This window comes from Sinohyriopsis cumingii, chromosome 12 (assembly GCF_028554795.1).
Source record: "Sinohyriopsis cumingii isolate HCF-2022 chromosome 12, ASM2855479v2, whole genome shotgun sequence".
NCBI classification, from domain to species: domain Eukaryota; kingdom Metazoa; phylum Mollusca; class Bivalvia; order Unionida; family Unionidae; genus Sinohyriopsis; species Sinohyriopsis cumingii.
The window spans coordinates 54,756,563-54,775,299 of NC_142972.1; the positions used below are offsets into that span (position 1 = coordinate 54,756,563).

Genomic DNA, 18,737 nt, shown 5'->3' on the forward strand with positions numbered 1-18,737 from the left:
GTTAAAAACAAACCCTATTTTTATACTACTATCCTAACCACATAAAGCTGTGACTGGTGGCAAGAGTATAGCATTACCTACCTATCCTGTAATTTGGTAGAGGCAAGCTAATACAATGGGCTAAAATACAAACTTAAAATCTTTGATGTTGTAGGCTTACTGATTGCATGATATGCCTTCACCACTTCCCATGACCTAATGCTTGCTTATAAGCCAAGTCCTACCACAAACTTCACAGACCCATCTCTGCTGTTGCATAAGGACTGGCAGATCTAGGGTCTATGTAGTCATACATGCAAGACCTGACACTGATATTTATGTTGTGGGCGTCAAGGTCTTACAGCCTAATGCCGCTGTGTAGCATGTTTTGATGTCGACTAACATCATTACGAAAGTCACATTTTCAGGAATATTTCAAACAACTGCCAACTAAACTAATGACAGTTTTCTACAAAGTAAAGTCATAATGTTTTAGTAAGACTTTACTTACTCTGATGTCTTTTCTCTAATAAATTCAAATTCTAACAAAAGAAATGGACCTATTTTCAAGTTTCTTTGGCCTACATTTTAGTTGGCTGGAAAGTGATGAAAACCTGGAATGCCAAAATCGGGTTAAGTTGAAATATTATTCTTTAATGAAACGAATACAAATATATTATGCCTACTGGAACTGTAAGCAACAGTTTGTTTCATTCAAGAAACTTATCCCCAACATGTATCTACTTGAACTTACTTTGGCATACCTCAACTACTGTCACATTGCAACAAATTTAAATGTATGTCAACGGAAAATGAAAATGCATCCATTTGCGAGTATCATATTTTCATTCCACCAGAATAAAGACAGCACAGTAAGTATATTAATTACACATATATTAGTGGAAAAGTGTCGACATCAGCTGCCAAGTGTGTGAGATGTTCCTGAAACTTTGATTACTCATTTCAATGTCAATGATATTGAAACACGCTATACAAGGCCGTTATTTGGATAGTAAGACAGAGCACCTCAACAAAATCAACATGTGCTATGTCTTACATGTAGGACTAGGGTCTATGCAGTTTGTTTAATCAGATGGACCAAACTTATAAGTGAGTATATAAAATAACTGTTGGGTCAATCTATCAACTTGCTCTCTCTCCTTGTTTCTTTCAAAATCCATTTACAAAACTCATAAGTGTATATAATAACCACATGTTTATAAAGACTTTTTGTGCTGTCCACTGAGTGGTCTTTATACACAGGTTTCACTGTAATTTGAATATATGCATTTGTATCTATGTTTAATATACAGTGCAGACTATGCACATGAGAGAAACATCTGCCTAATGGATACACACACACACCTACCTATAATCAATACAAGTTGCACAATTACATGCAAGATAATAATGATATTAACTTCCTCTTACTTTTTTACATTACAAGACAGAACATTTAATAAAGTTCATTAAAATCTGAGAAACATTTTGATAAAAGATTAAATTATCTAATACAAATCTTTTTTTAAAGCTCAGTGCTTCAGGAATACATTATCATTTCAAACGATGTTCTCTACACATCAACCTATCTATACTTAAAGAACTTGCAGTCTTATTTGCACCGCTAATTTTCATTGACTATTAGAAGAAAGTCTACCTGTTTATAAAGAATTGTTTTATAGAACTGTTATACAGAATTGTTATATAGAACTGTTATATAGAATTGTTAGTGACTGTAATGTTGGCTTCATTCATATGACTAAGGTCAACAGTGTGTTAAATGTGACAATCCGACAATGGCATATTACATCTTGCATAAAGATTTGCACATCAAGTGTGCTGTGTGTTGGGTTCTTGTTAACACATAGTTCCTAATTATGCAAGATGATTTTCTATGAAGTGTTGATTTGTGTCTAATGTTATTCAGAGAAATCAGGGTCCAATTTTAGCAATGACTGTTATGAATAGAGCCTTGTGAAATCAATGAAAGAATCAAGGACAAAATTCTCAGAAGACCATTAAGATGTATAGGTTAATCTAGGAGTGACCGTAATTCACAAAGTTCATTACTCATAATGTAATATTTCCAAGGATCAGAATTAAATTAAAAGCAGACTGACTGGCAATTTATTATAACTACTACAAAATCAGTAAGGGCTGTTCAATTTAATGGTACCACTAGCGAAGGTAGTTTATAAAAAATGTATGAGCTGGAACTCTTATCACTCAAAGAGTGCATATGAAAACAATGCAAAATTCTATACTGCATCTATGGGTAACTGCTCAACATTGAAAGTGCCTTCCCTGGATACCAAGTATGTTTTATTGAAACAGCCTTAATATATTCAGGAGAAAAGAATTCATTGTTTCTTTTTTTACCGTATATTAAACTGATAATTTCATGAGGTTTCAATGTCATGGAGTGTTTTCTTTACATATTAAATCCTCCAAAAATAATCTTATTTTTACAGTGCAAGTAAATAAGCTAACTATGATATTACCTCTGTGTCTGGCCTCCATCTTTCTGTCTCCTTGTTTTGTTTGATCTTGGACCACACTGCAAATATAGTGATAATTTGTGTTTTTAATATCAATGCAATTTTGTTATAATAGACAAAGGAAAGAAAGTGTCCTTAATTATCTCCCCTTAGCACCCATCACTCAGATGTTGTGACAGTTTGCTAAGCTATATATAAACATGAATGCTCACATTTTGCAGAGAGTTGTGAGAGAGCTTTTAAAAAATGGTGGTCAGGTAAGTGCTCTCAGAAAAAAGAATTTACAAAATAAAATTTACTTTCTCTGTCAAAAACATTTTCTGATCACATCAATATTAGGGATGAAACTAACGGCAGGAGGAAATGCGTGAGTGGCCTACCTCTCTACCTTAGAACATGGCTGGAGTCTTTATGATGGATTCTCCCCTCCCCCACGTGAAGGAAGCAGAAGCAACAGTCGTGTAATACACAGTGTCAGTACATGGGTAATGAGGAATGAATGATATTTTCTGAGACAAAAATCTGGGTGAATCCAGCAGAAGCACTAAGTGCATGCCCATGAGGAATTAAATGGATCTGCTGGCTGTCTGGTTGGCAGCAAGATCTCCATGATGCTAGATCAAGAAACTCAAGAAAGCTGACTGTGCAAGTTATCTGACAATTTCAATTAGATCTAAAATCAAAACATTGTTTTTGAAACTATCACTGTTATTCCAGGGCAACAAGATTTTCAAATTAACCAATATGGCCATATTGTATTTAAGATCAGCACTATTTCAGTTAGGACAAACCAGACATCATTATAAGTCTTCCAGCAAAACCCCATGTTGATATGACCATCCATTCAGTTGAATTAGCATGAAGAGTTTCAATATGTTCATTGTGGCCGGCATATCTGAGGTGACATTAGCAACATTTTCATTCAGAACCAACTAGTTACCATAACAAGTCTTGACGTGAAAGGATTGTGTTTACATGACTGCAGAGAATCAATAACAAGAATTTTAAAATGGCTGACATAGTGGCCATGCTGGATGTCAGAGTGGCACTATTTTCATTTAGTGCCAACAATACATTATAATAAGCCTTCTGATGAAAATTCAATGCTTATATGACTTTCTAGAAGTAACAGATGATTTTGCCAGATTTATACCACACTAAATATCAGAACACAATATTTTCCAATATACACTAACACCATCCAGTGAAAACCACATGATGTTATGACTTTTCATTCAAGGGTAGTATCAACAGCTTGGTTTTCAAGATGGCTTCTGTCATGGCCATAATGGATGCCAGATCAGCAACATTTTCATATAGGAGTAACTAGACATCATAAGAAGACTTCTGGTAAAATTATCTGCTGATATGTCTTTAAATTCATAAGAAGCAGCTATAATCAAATTTTCAAGCTGGCTGCTGGGACAGCTATAATGGATGCCTGAGCAGCACCATTTTTATATATAACCAATGAGATGAATCTGTTAAAGTTTCATGGTAATCCTCCAAGTAGCTTGAGGATGAGTAGCAATACAAAAAATAGTAAAAATAGATGAGCGTATGTATACCACAGACCTGCCAACCCTGACGAGTCCATCTCAGTAAGGCAGTTGATTTTTCTCCGTAAGATTGACCAGTTTTCAGTAAGGTGGAACAAAATATCAATAACTGCTATTGTAAAACATAATTAAATGTTCCACACATCGACGATAAACATTATGTTCAACTGAAAAGTTTGTAAAGTACATGTAGACTTTATTTATCACTAGTACAGTTGCACATACTCTAGTTCCAAACCCTATGCAGCTCAATGGCTTGTTGCTATCTGTCAACTTGATGTAATTCTTATCTTTTTCCATTTCACATGACGACAGCAATCGTACCTCCCGCCACGAGTCATACTCAAATTGGCATGTGATGTCCAATAAACATAATTGTGTCCTTTCCAGCTTTTATTCACAAAAATCTGAATACTCCTTTTTATTCTTCTCCCCTGATTAATAACATTTTTCTAGAAGCTTTTTTCCCCTTTCATCTTTCTGGATGCCATTTTTAAAAACTCTATAATCAACAGTCTGATCATGGAGACGCTTAGCGTGAACAAATAGGTGCAGTTTAAAGCGTATGAGGTGCTGCTGTAAAGTTAGTCTAGTTACCTGACGAATTTCTCCAATTCTAAGATGAAACCCGGATCTAAATATAACATGGATGAACCAATTATCCGGATTTTGCGCAATGATCATTTTTCCGTAGTTTTTGCTAGTATGCCGTAAGTCTGTATTTTAAGGGTAATTTTTTTAAAGACTTACCGCAAAATCATAAGAGTTGGCAGGTCTGATATAATATGATTGATATCAATCAAGAAGTCATTCCAAAAGCTTGTCTGGTATATGACCAGTGAAGCTAAAAATGCATTTTAGACCAAATCATTCTGTGAAAATATTAAGTTCTTGACAATAGATGGAATAATTTGAAAATTGTACTGGGACATTTGTTTGAACAAAACAGCCAAAATTATCGATTACAGTTAAAAACTTACAAGCTAAAGCATCTTCTATCGATGTCACGTTAGCAAAGTGAGCTGTGTTGGGGATTCCAAGGCATCGCATCCCATGTGCATGACGCCATTCCTGAAAAAAGTCATCATTATTACATTAGTCTAAATAGAACAAAGAATCACGACTTGTTCACAAATACTGGTAAAATTTTGACTTTGAAACATATATATTAACTAGAATATTAAATAAGTTCATGTGTGAAAATTAAATACGGTCTCGTTGATCTTTAAGAATCAAGTTTCTACTATTCTATATTCGAGCCTGTCTCCTGATCAAACTCTCATAAAAACGTGAACATGTAAAATTATACACTTACTATATAACTTATCTGCAAATGCCTATGAAAGTATGATACAATTTCCATGAAACAATGGGAAATACTAGGTAAGTAAAAGAGGATCATATTCATAAATATAGCCACAAAAGCAAAGAAAACTGCTGTAGGTGATTTTTTATTTAGATTCAAAGGTGTCTGGGTAATAAGGATGAAAATGATTTTTATCTCAGCTCTTTTTTGACGAAAAAGCAAATTTCTATAGTAAATTATTTCTATGTGAATAATTTCATACCATTAATGCTAGGTATGAAGATATGCTACCTTTTGAATCCAGCAATTGCAAAAAGATGAAAAATGTAAATCTTTCCCTTCTATATATCATACAATGGACACACTTCCCAACCATACCTATTATATCACCATGCCACTGCTAAGTGACTACAGTTCATTATTCAGGTTTAGCATGAGTGATACCTTAATGAAAAAGCTGTGGGAGAGGTTTATATTAACATGACTAGGTTAGTTTGCCTGGAGAAATATAATTTATTAAACATTTGCTTTCCCCAATTTTGCATTGTGCCAGCATATTCCACACTTACTTGCAGGTGAAATGGAACACTATGAGATCCACATTATAAACAGTGGTGCTGTCAAATTATCAGCTGCTTGCTTTTGTTCAAGTTCAGCAACTTGGTACTATACATGTCCAAGTGTGTGTGGTACCAGCATGACAGGCACAATCATGAATTTCCAAAAAGGAAGCCTTGGTCTTCCCTGAATCCTGAGTTTCGTCCAGCAGAGATCTCTTTGATTTCTTACTGACTACTGCAGTACGTGGGAAGAGGTATGTTTGTCGTCATATTCCAAATCAACCAAAATCTTCACCTTATAGGCCTGACTTACAGGCGGTGGAGTTGGGTACTCAGATTATTGGCCAAACTTAAAATTGCTACAGTCACTTTAAAGCTAAAACCCTGTATGCTTCATGGTGAGAAAGATTATGGTAACTGACTTAAACTATTCCTGCACTTAATAAGGGAGCTGTCCTTATAGGACATTATTCTATGTGTAGTATAGCACATAGCCAAAAGAAAAGACATGAATAACTAGCCAGTATACAGTTTGGTATCTTCCCAACAGGTAATCTGTAAAGAATTTAGCTAGCAGTTGCATCAGCAGCCTGGCATGTGCCACAGTTCACCTTATCAGCTTGAATTGATGGTAAGTGTTTTTGCCCATTGGCTGTGCTGTTGGATGTACTGATTGCCTGGTTTATGACTGGACAGTTGGCTCAGCTCTCACAGGACTGGCTGGTCAGCAGCTGGAATGGTATTATACAGCCTGGATTTTCCATAACCCAAAAAATCTAAAGGACTTTATGCCAACTGGGCTGCTGAAATAATGTAGGACACTCATCTTTTAACTTCAAGCAAAAACAGTATTCCTTTTCCTGAGATTTTACCTGTCTGTTCAAGCTCTTTCACAAAACCATAGATGATATTCTTACTGACCACTTTACGCATACACTATAGTAAGATGCCAGTGAACACTTTGTACTAGTTTCACACATATTTGCTCACTGACTTTGGCACAAAACATCATTATTTAATCTGAAATGACAAGGACGACCAAAAAAACAAACTGGAAATAAACAAAAAGTGTTCACATATAACAATAAAAACAGTGGAAAAATACTTTACAAATGAAAGTCGTATATCATGCATGCCCTTGCCCATGCAAGATCTTGAACTTGGAGCATTTCATTCAGCTGTCCAAACGAAAAGAATGATGTAAAATTGAAAATGTAGTTAATACCGTTACACTCAATACTACACAATCTTTGTCGATGGAGTCAATAATCCACAAATTTAAGTTAGATTCCGTAAGAGATATGAGATACGATGTTGTATCAAGCGAGGGCTAAAATCTGAGTCAACAATTGAAGCCAAATAATTCTGGTAAGGGGAGGTAAAAGGAAATGTTATTTAAAGTTTCTTTCTTTCTTCATTATGACAGATAGATGGAGATAAACATTTTTCATCTTTCCATGTCTGATGGGTTTAATAAGAAGTGGTGTTTATTTCCTAATGTTTATGTGACATGGGAATATATTTTCAAAGGAGAAAGCAGATCTGTTATGTGAGACATAACAAGAACGGTTTTATCTACTGATGCTATAAATGTTAAAGGTTTTGTGTCATTCCATACCTTCAAAAAACTGAAATACTGTGTTCTGTGTAAACCGTTTGTTTTCACATTTTATTCATACTCACTGCAAAGTGCCTCTGGAAAGCTTTTGGTCCCTTGTATACAAAATTACCACAGATTTCACAGTTATAACTGATGTTGAGACCATGCAGTTTGTACAGCCAATATGGTATAGGCTGAAAAATAAATAATATCACAATTCACAATTAAACTGAACAAAACCAGTATTAAATACCTTCCGTATGATCTGCAATGCCTATAGTGACACACTATACAAACATCTTAATATTCTGTTTCCAGTGCTAATTATTACAACTGAATTTGTAGACTTTCATCCTAAAATTTATAACAGAAAGTTGCCAAATTCCTTAAATTTGAAAGTGCTGTGGGATGTTTCATTTAAACATACATAGCACCCCTGGAAATCAGATTTTTTAAAATTACATGCCAGCATACTATGGTTACTCAAAGAATTCAAAGAAGAAAATCATATGAAGTTCTAACCATAATATATGGGTGACTAATGCAAATTGAAAGTGCCTCCCTGGGTCCCAAGTATGTTTTATTTGAACAACCATGAAAAAAGTGTCTGTGAGATTTGGAGATGGATACAAAATTTCAAATTTTTTTAATGGAGCATGAAAATGCACATCAGAAAGCTGTGTTTTAAAGTATTTTTTCAGCTGTATGATAACTGAGTTTCGGAGTAACTAATGGGTGAGGGGCAAAAACCTCACTGCAAACAAGATTATTACTAAAAGTAATGAATGCACCAGTCAAGCTATGTCCTTAAATCTCCATGTCTAAGTAAAAAAGGGACATAACCATGATACATTCTGATTCCAAATAATGAAGATTTTGATCCATCAAATATGACATTGGCAAAAAGACAGACAAGATGAGAGATGAACAAGATTAACATAAACAACTCTTTCATAATATATAAGGAAGTAACTTCATTACAATGTTTAAAATCTGTGGGCAATGACTATAATGCTGGGATCATAGCAGGAGGTTCTCTGCATTTTTACATCAAGAATATCATTTATGGCACATTATATTCTGGCCATGTTTAACTGTTCTCTATGCAGGCAATTAAGACACTAAACACTAAAGAGCAGAAACCATTATTTTCTTATTGACCTACCATGAAAGTGACACCTGTCCTTTCGACCCCAAAATCTACTGGTTTCTTTATTATCCTAAGTGTAATCCATCCACAAAGTTTGGTCAAGGAACTGATTCTTGAACTAATGTATTCTGAAAAACTCATTTTTCCTCAAGGCACTCTGACCCTAACCTTGGACCTCAAAATCAATGAGCCTTTGCCAAAGTTTATGTGCAAGGTGTCCTCACACTATGGTCAAGGTATTTGGTGTAGGTCAAGTTATCAAATGTAAAAATACCACTATTCTTCTTTCTGTCAAAGTGATGTTGAACTTTGGACCCTTAATAACAGACTTTTTCTTAGCCATGGTGTAAATCATCCACTACCTTGAAAACACATGATTAAGAACTTTTAATAATTGTAAGGAAATCCTTTATATTTTCTTGAATTCACAGTGACTGTGACCTTTGAATCCCCATATTAACAGGCTCTTTCCACACCAAAGTGCAAGCCATTCAGAATTTAGTCTAGGTATGATATGTAATACTACTGTGCAAAAACAATTTTTATTATTTCAGTCACAGTGATCTTTTTACAAAACAAGAAAGAAAGGTTTTTCTTACCCACATCATGCAGGCAATACACAAAGTTTACTCTCTGTAGATGGTGGACAACTGAAGTTATGGAGTTGCAATTATTGTTATCCTTTCAGTCACAGTGAACTTGACTTTTAATCATTTGGCACCCAAATCAAAGGGTTTTTCCTTGTTCAAAGTGCAAGCCATACAGAATGTTTGGTAACTGTGGTGGACAACTGTCATTCAGTCAGTGACCTTGACCATTTACTCCAAAATTGATAATGGTCACGCATACCCCAAGTCATCCACAAAGAGTGGTGACTGTAGATGGTGGACAACTCAAGCAGAAAGGAAACTGGTAACAGCTGCACATTTTGACAGCATCAGAACGTAAGCTTCACATTACAGCAGGCTTACAAAAACTCACAGCTTAAGTACCCTAGTAAAGTTAATATACCTTCCCATCCCATCCCAATGGGAGATTTTTAGGATTGTAGGGAATGTCCTCATCATCATCTTCTGATTCTTCATCCAAAACCTCCTCATCTGACTCCTCTCTTTCTTCTCCAGTTCGTGCCTGCTTTCTCGTCACATTTTCCCGAGTAGCTGCTCTCTGTGCACTTAAAAGCTCAGAGAAATAGTACACCTGGGCCTCTAATGAGGCCATCTCCTTCTGTTTCTCATTTTCCCTGTAACAATTAAGAAAAACATAAATAACTATCCATAAGCATCAAAAAAGCATTTCCTTGCATGTTTCATTATTTATGTCCTACCTGGTATTCCAATCCCACTCCATAGCCTTGTCCCTTAAGTAGGCAAAGCAAAGCCAAGAATGTATTATCATGTCTGTTTACAAACCATCCCAATCGTATCCCAAAGTATGATACTTCTATTTAATATGATGTGGGAATAATTCAGAACATTACATACACATGGCTACACATAGGCATATTATGGACAGGGTAGGGAAATCTGTGGCCCTGTAGCCTGGGCAGCTAACATGAGCCTCTTGAATGTATACACTACTGGCTGACAACAGTGTGTAAGAATTTATAAAAATGGTACTAGCAACTACCACGTTTGATGCACAGCATTAAGAAGTTAGTGTTTTAGGACTGGTTGGCCTGGTGTCAGAAAAATGACTGGGTGAGACATGATGCTACATGTATGCAGAATGATGTCCCAGTACCAGACATCACAATATGCTGCCACAATGCAGACACTGTAGCATTATAATTGGAAAAATGTTAAAGCTATGTTAAAAATCCAAATCACACATACATGCGCTCTGAAACCATCACTGATAAAAACCTAAGTCATGACCTTTCACCTTGAAATCAATGTTGGAGTGCCGACTATCAACATGTTCCAGCAAAATACAAAGTCAAGTCATAATTAATTGTGAGCTCAATGAGTTATCAAGGGAAACCCTAATATTCAATGATTTTTCAAAGATATACAACCAATGTGACAACATTTTCTTATTCAATTAAGTCAAAACAGGTCCATTACATGTGTGTGTTGTGTGTGTGTAGATTTGGTTAATAATAATTTTAACTATATGAATTTTTCCTGCTATTTATTACTTTGCTATTTCTTCTCCCAAAACTAGTCTCTAGTCCAAGATGAGAAATCTAGTTTCCAATACGTTATTGGGGTTCTATATGGAAAACAGCCCTAGTTACAAGTAATATGCAAAAGTGTAATTTTTTTAATTGAGTGAGGTTGAAAGGATATCAGAATGGGAAGGGAGAAGTGTGTGTGGTTGTGTGTTAACAATTTTTCAGTCATATCAATATGATGTCTGCAGTGGGGTATCATGCCGCAGACAAGGCATCATGTCAGACAGAGTCACATTATCCTGACACCAGGTAGACAAGTCCTAACACTAGCCTCTTAATGCTGAGTGCCGATCAAGACAGCTGCTAGTACCATTTTTATAAGTCTTTGGTATGACACAGCCAGGGTTCTAACCTGTAACCTCCCACATCTGAGGCAGATGCTCTAACTACTTAAGAAACTGGAGCAGTCCGAGGAAGGGAAATTAGGTAATAATAGCATTTAAGAATTTCATGATTAGAGTTAGTTTCAACATCCCTGCCCCTAACAAAAACCTAAATCAATCCCATGGATTGCTCTTCACTTCTTTAGCTGGGCCTGGCTCTATGCCCAGGTACCAGAGCTACTGATCCTTCAAATTGTGCATGACCACTGTAGGAATTAGCCTTCTGAATATTGACTACACATCAAGCAGTGTGACATCAAAAGGCTTTTCCTGTGCTCTAGCAAAACTTTATATGCCTCCAGAGTGGTATCGATGCAGAAGAGATGAAACTGGCTCACAACTGCAGTGTCGAGTTACAGTACTATGTGCCCAGGACCCAGTGCCAGGTCAATGACCAAATATCAAGGTGATGAAGACCTGATGGAGCAGTCTCTCCATGAGGATCCAGAGTCTGATGAATGATACCCCCTAGATCTGCAGATAGGTCAACTTGAGAAAAAGCTGTGCTACCCATGTGCCAGGGAGGCAAAACTTACTGCCAGGTGTTGGTGACTTTCTGTTCTTAGAAGTGCTGATAATCCATTCTGCAAAGGATTGAAAACTTCCCTCCCTTGGTAAAACAGTTGATTTCTGTACCATCGAAAGTACCTTGGAACCCTCCTTTATGTGGGATGGTGATTTCCATACATCCAGTGCCCTAGAAAGGGTTTTTCAGTGACAAAGAGGAGGATGCATGTCCCTCTTTTATTCCCTATAGGGCTGCAGCTCTTAGTTAAGCCCCACACTTCATCAGGTAAAAGAACATGAAAAGAACATCTGTCTGTGTGTGTCCATGAAGTACATAACAAGAAACTGGTGGGTAATACTTGATCTAACACCAGTTACTAAAACTGGGATAAAATACAAAACACTGCTTTGCTTGATAAGTACCCCCCCCCCCATGAATAAAAATAGATGAAGATAAACAAAATGTATGCAAGGACTGGAGAGAAAATATCAATTACAACACAAAAATGAATATGACTAACTGAAGATATACCAAAAAACTGCTTGGACAATGAAAGCACTCAGAGACAAGAACTTCAAACAGTCTGAGGAACAGGATGATGTTCTGCAATGGTAGAACTAAGGTATTAGACTGAATAAAGTTTTTGTTCTACACGTCATATTTCTAACTGGAGGAGGAAATTTTCACCTTGGACTCTGGATTAGTGCCAGAAAGAGATTGGGCTCTGGACTAGGGCCAGGAAGAGACACAAAGTAATAATAGCAGGTACTGTATTAAAACAAATGTTTCACCTTTTTCCCTTTACAAGCAACAATGCACTGACTGGGTGAATAACCTTTGCTTATTTAAAGAAACTATCTGACATTTATACCTGCTTTTTCCTGCTCTACCAGGTTTTGATTTGGCAAACAAGGCTGGATCCAAGTCTTCAAGACGCTTCCCTTTGGTACTGAATAGTCTCTGAGCTCTCTCCTCTAAGGTACTATGCAATGAGCAAAAATATATAATAAAGTGTCCCTTTCCTAGACTCATCTCCATTTTAACTGAACAACTACTTGCCTGAACAACTAGTAATAATGGTTGTTCATTTTATGTGCATGAAATAAGTCAAAGTATAGAGAATTATTCATGGCCTGGAGGATTCAGTGGTACATTAAAAAGGATCAAACAAATGAACATATTCTGAGCTTTGTTGTTTTGCCCTCTGACATAGTGACCATACTAGATGTCAGATTGGCACTATTTTCATTTAGTGCCAACAAGGCCAATACAACTAAATATAAAAACACCAACTATTTTTAGTAACAGACAATTAGACATTATGCCATATACTTTGGAAAGAAATCCTTGCAAGCCAAACACTACTGACAGAATTAAAAAATGTCATAATCGTGAATAAACATTAAATGTGAGCTATACAAGAATAATTCAATGATTACATAACCATGAATGGGCCAAGTACTTATTTCACCTTAAATAATACTCATCAAGTATTAGTAAAACATCATTAATAACAAATTAAATTCAAGTACAAGACATATTTGATGGACCAAGTGGCTAGCTTTTTGTAAGCCTCTATCAGTTATCTCCCATTACTCAGACTGAAAGCCCATGCAAAGATAACTCACCATACTTGTATGAAACACAGAAAACGCCATCATTAATATTTCAATTAAATTTAAAAACACTTGAATACCTTTATTTAAATTTATTTCTGCCTTGATGAAATGCTGAACTGAAATAATCGAAAAAAGCTCTTACCCTCCACATTTTAAGTTGAGTGCCATTAAAGCGGATTTCAAACGATCCAAACCCAGAGAGGCCAACTCCTGAAAATTTAAAGTATTAATGAAGCAATGTTTTTAATCAAAAATGGGCAGCAATAATATTTCCTTTAATATTTAATTGTAAAATTGAGAGAAGAGAATTTTAAAGAATTTGAGGGAGCTACGGTGGCTCAGAGGTTAGCGTGCCTGATTTATGACCAGAAGGTGCAGGTTTGAATCCTACCATCACACCAGCCTGGGTCAGCTACATTGGTGTGTCCTAGGGCAAGGTACTGACTCCAATTGCCTAAGCACTAAATATCCTACTTGTGCTGATGTACTGTAAAGCACCAAAATCGAAAGAATTTGAGGTGAAAGAATTACAGCATGCATTAATCTGGTGATGATGGAATTTCTGCATGAATACAGTAAAAGAACACCATAAGCTGCACAACTGAAAGACTAGACTCAGATGTAATAAATTAGTATATCTTGATACAATAAGTTAAATTATGTAAGAAACAAAACGAAAAACAAATGTTCAGCTGATCCCAATGTCTCACCTATATCCACCCCCATATCTTCCTTGCAAAAACATTATCATAAAACGTAATATTAATGACAATGACTCCAAGTGATCTCCACATCTCACAATGCTAGGACAAAAAAAAACCATACCTCCCAGGATGAGAAAGCTGAGAGATCCAAGTGATCTCCATGTCTCACAATGCTAGGACAAAAAAAAACATACCTCCCAGGATGAGAAAGCTGAGAGATCCAAGTGAGCTCCTGTGTGAGCCAATGCTCCCATGGCTTCTTTCTGAAATTTAAAAAAGGATACATGTCAAAGACTTTTTTGCCAAAATGTCCGATCTATTGTCAATTGAGATACAACCAACTCTCAGTATAACTGTCATATTTAAACAAAATGATTCTATTACTGATTGAACTGACGAACAGATACATGTTTATTAAAAAAAAACTCTCATTAGCTCATCACCAGGCACAATATTAACTGTTGGTAACAATCGTGTAAATTTCCTTTATGAGCAGACCTTTGACCATGCAGCAATCCTCATGAGGTTTGTTTATATCAATTATTATTATTATATTTCTTTGATGTGTCTGCCTGCAAACCATATTTTAGTGCATTGGGTTGAGGCAAACAGTTTGTCTAGATCTCCAGATGTGGCTACTTCTGATCAATATCCAACACCGGGACAGAAATTATTATGAATCCCCAAAACCGAGATAACCAGTTTGTCTAGGTCCCCAGATGTTAACACCGCTACATGCAACACCTGTAACAAAATTTACTAATTCCCAAAACTGAGATAACCATGCCCATTCATTTGCATATAAGTTTCTTTAAAATCTAAGGCATTCTTATAAATATTTTAACATTTTATAGAGACATCAATTTCAGTGTATTCTGAAAATCTCATGGAAACTGGATGAAAAATAGGTTAACCACATGGCAGTTCTGGCTGTCAAGCTAAATGCCTCTGGCATAATTGTACAACAAATAACTTCTTGACTGACAGCTGGAGTCATGTGGGTAGAATATAGGGATTCATAAATTAACATCATGAACTTTTACATACTATATACTTTACAGTTTAATAAGTCAGAAATTAGTAAATTACTTCTGCTTTGAAAATCAGACCACAATTTCACCAATATGAAAATTGCTTAAAATGTAAGTCCACATGTACATGATTATGCTAGTGAAACTTACACCAGAATTTAAGTCCACATGTACAGGATTTTGCTAGTGAAACTTACACCAGAATTTAAGCCCACATGTACAGGATTTTGCTAGTGAAACTTACACCAGAATTTAAGCCCACATGTACAGGATTTTGCTAGAGAAACTTACACCAGAATTTAAGTCCACATGTACTGGATTTTACTAGTGAAACTTACTCCATATATGAATTTTATCGAATCAGATTGATGAATTCTAGTCTTAAGATTAAGCTGAAACAGAAAATCTGTTGCTGAAATCCTTACCTGACCTCAATTTACAGCAAACATCTCAATTTATTTCTCAAATTTTTATATTTGTGTATTCTTCTTAGTTTCAGAGAAAATTTGATAAGCATCCATAATTAATAGTCATAAAAGCTTCTATTTTCCTTAAAGAAGTCTTGTCTGAAGAATTCCTGAAATTTTGAGGTATTCTGCAACTTTTTTCAAAAATAAAAGGTTTCCATGCGTTAAATTTTAAAACTAAAAAGTGATTTCTCATCCTTTCAAATGTCTCTACCTCTGAAAAAGGGGCCCCGAGTGGCCAAGTGGTCTAAAGCACTCTCCGTTACGAATCACTACCATCTCACCTCTGTCGGTGTAGGTTCGAGTCTCGGATTCAGCCAATGTGGGTATGTGAGAAAGTTTGCCAGTAGCTTCTCGTGGGTCAGTGGTTCTTTCCGGGGTTTTCCAGGATTCTTCCTCCACCATCAATACTGACCGCCATGTATAGCCTATCGTGTGCTGAAAAATGGCGTTAAACCCTACAACAACAACAACCTCTGAAAAACAAGCTGACATTATCTTATGCATCAGCAGCAAATTATTGTAAAAATATACATTTAAGGAGAAAGTCTGAGCATTGCAATGAAAATTGGGCTAAATTTTAAAGAAAGAAAAAGCCTGAATTTAACTCCAAATAGCCCTACTTCATTCAGACCCTGTGAGTATAACTGATAATTAGGACTGCATTTAATATATATGAAGACAGAACTTACCGGCCATCCTGGAAAAATTCCATCTGCCAATTTCTTGTCAAAGTCAGTTCTCACAGTTTCCATCTCCTGCAGAAAAAAGAAAAAAAAATATCAGTAATAACCTGTTTGGCTGCAAGGGTAAATCACTTCTGTTATTTCAGAAGAAAAGAATATGACATGATTATAAAATTCAGAAATTCCCTAATACATAAAACAAGCAATAGTAGAATTCATGACTTGTATGCGTTTCCACAAGAGAAATTCAAGGACTTTCCAGGGATTAAATAAAACATTCCAGGACCTTAAATTTAGACAGTACAAGAAAAAATCATAAAGGAATGATCAGCAAAACAAATAAAAAATGTTGAAACATTGGAGATTGGCAAATACACATAGTAAGATCACTGATGAACCAACCATGCTGACATTCCAAGAACCATAAGAGGAAACAAATGGTCCAAAATAAATTGTAAGGTACAAAGATGATTTTAAAGGATTGTACAACTAATTTGTCAATTTGCAAGGCAGCATACAAACCCTGAAAAATATACATTCTAACAAGAGTTTTGTTGAAAAACACATTATACAAAATCCTAATAATGCTTATGATGATATCACCTGAAAAAGCACGTCTTTTAAGTTCTGATGATGCAGACAAAACAAGCGGCCAAATGGACCTGATATTGCTCATCAGACTTACATATCTATTGACAGGTCAGCTGAAAACCTTCTGGATCTAGATAATGTACAACACGACTTATATGATTCACCAATAAAGAGCTTTATTTCTTTTTTAACTTTTAAAGAAGTTCTTAAAACATTCAGATAATTTCCATTTGATTTGACACGAATCATCACATGTCTATTTTTTAAAATAAAGTTTATGTATGTTTTGTTGCATATTATGCTAATGATTGACAGTCATGACATTTACAATCTGAGCCAACCCTCATCATACATCTTATGGGTACAGCACGTTTCCAAAAGAGAATTTTTTTTAATAAAACCCACAAGTGATCACAACCAGTGATACATGCCCATGTTGACAAAAGTACCATGAATTAAACATTATATGCTAGTCCCATGTTTAATTAATATTTCTCTAAGTAGATACATGAATTTTTGTGCAGAAACCATTTCCTTCTTTCAGTCAGTGACCTTGGCCTCCTACCTTCTGACCCTACAAGTGATAAGCTTCTTCCTTTCCCAAAAGCATGCCATTCACAAAGACTGGTCTAGACCTGTCACATATAACTAATGTCATTGTGAAGAAACCATTCTTATTCTTCCAGTTAACCTTGACCTTTTGACCCCAAAAGCAACATGTTTCTTTCCTGCTCAAGTATGAGCTATCCAAAAAGCGATCTTGACCTTCAAGATTTAGACTCCAATATTAACAGAGTACTTGCTCCCCAAAATGTGAGCAAATCAGAAAATCAGGTCCCCACTGATGACAAATGAATGAAGTTATTCAATGACCTTTAAGCCCCAAAATCAATATAGTTCTACCTTACCCAATGTGCAAGTCATCCACAAAGTTTGGTAACATTACATAGTGGAGTACTAGAGTTATTGTGCAGAAACCGTTTTTGTTCTTTTAGTAACCATAATATAAGTCTTTCAATCCTTTCACCCTGAAAATAACAGGGTTCATCCTCACCCCAAGTACAATCCATCCAAAATACTTGTGAGCTTAAGATGTTGGACTAGTTAATGTAAAGAAACAATCCTGTAACAGACTGATGGTCAGATCAACATCATAAGACATGCTGCCTCATGGCACACATATAAAATTAACTCAAGGATCTGCATGTCTATACACATATTGCTTCTAAGCAACTTTTATACTAAACATTCTGCTCCTTCAGTAATTTGCAATCAAATGAGCAGATCAGTATACGAGACTGTTCCTAACAAAGGCGACTCTAGTTTACATAGGTTACATAGATACAGAAACAGACTATATAGCACACATGCATATTTTAGCTCCTTAATGATTGAAACCAACAACTATAATGGTAAATCAAGAAAAAGAGGATAATTTTATTTGGCCACATAACCAGACCAATGGCTACATTGGATATGAATCTTAAAGACCAACTTTGCTGCTCATATTGACACAGACACAATTAAAATAACGACTGTGAAAACATATTTGGGTACATATAGATGATTCAAATGAAATTTAAAAATACTCACAGTACATAAAAAAGATACAATGTCAAAATATCACAATATGTTTTCTTTGTTCTCTAGGACTGAATGCATATCCAATATTTACCTGCTGGATATCAAGGAGAGGCTTCACTCTTTGTGTGTAAGATTCAAGATACTCCAACAGAAACAATAGGTACCTGAAAATAAAAATTCAATTTGTAAATATACAGTACTATATATGTTCAGTTTGGTGTTTTAAAGCTAAGCAACAAGTAGGTAATTTAGTACCAATGCAATCAATGCAAAGTGCCTTGCCCAAGAACACACCATGTTATCTAGTCCTAGATGATCCAATGGTAGGATTCAAAC

The 18,737-nt window shown here is 35.6% G+C and overlaps 1 protein-coding gene across 1 annotated transcript in view; it reads right to left on the minus strand.

Moving 5' to 3' along the window:
* The window catches only part of LOC149786480 (splicing factor 3A subunit 3-like), a 46,090-nt gene that overhangs the window by 4,688 nt on the left and 22,665 nt on the right, over window positions 1–18,737 (minus strand). The window contains exons 8-16 of the mRNA XM_089976936.1: window positions 18,493–18,565; window positions 16,233–16,298; window positions 14,237–14,305; window positions 13,481–13,548; window positions 12,591–12,701; window positions 9,664–9,895; window positions 7,586–7,696; window positions 5,017–5,107; window positions 2,481–2,536 (exon numbers count right to left, since the gene is read on the minus strand). Coding sequence (XP_089833062.1) covers window positions 2,481–2,536; window positions 5,017–5,107; window positions 7,586–7,696; window positions 9,664–9,895; window positions 12,591–12,701; window positions 13,481–13,548; window positions 14,237–14,305; window positions 16,233–16,298; window positions 18,493–18,565 — 877 coding nt within the window. The remainder of the gene's footprint in view (window positions 1–2,480; window positions 2,537–5,016; window positions 5,108–7,585; window positions 7,697–9,663; window positions 9,896–12,590; window positions 12,702–13,480; window positions 13,549–14,236; window positions 14,306–16,232; window positions 16,299–18,492; window positions 18,566–18,737) is intronic.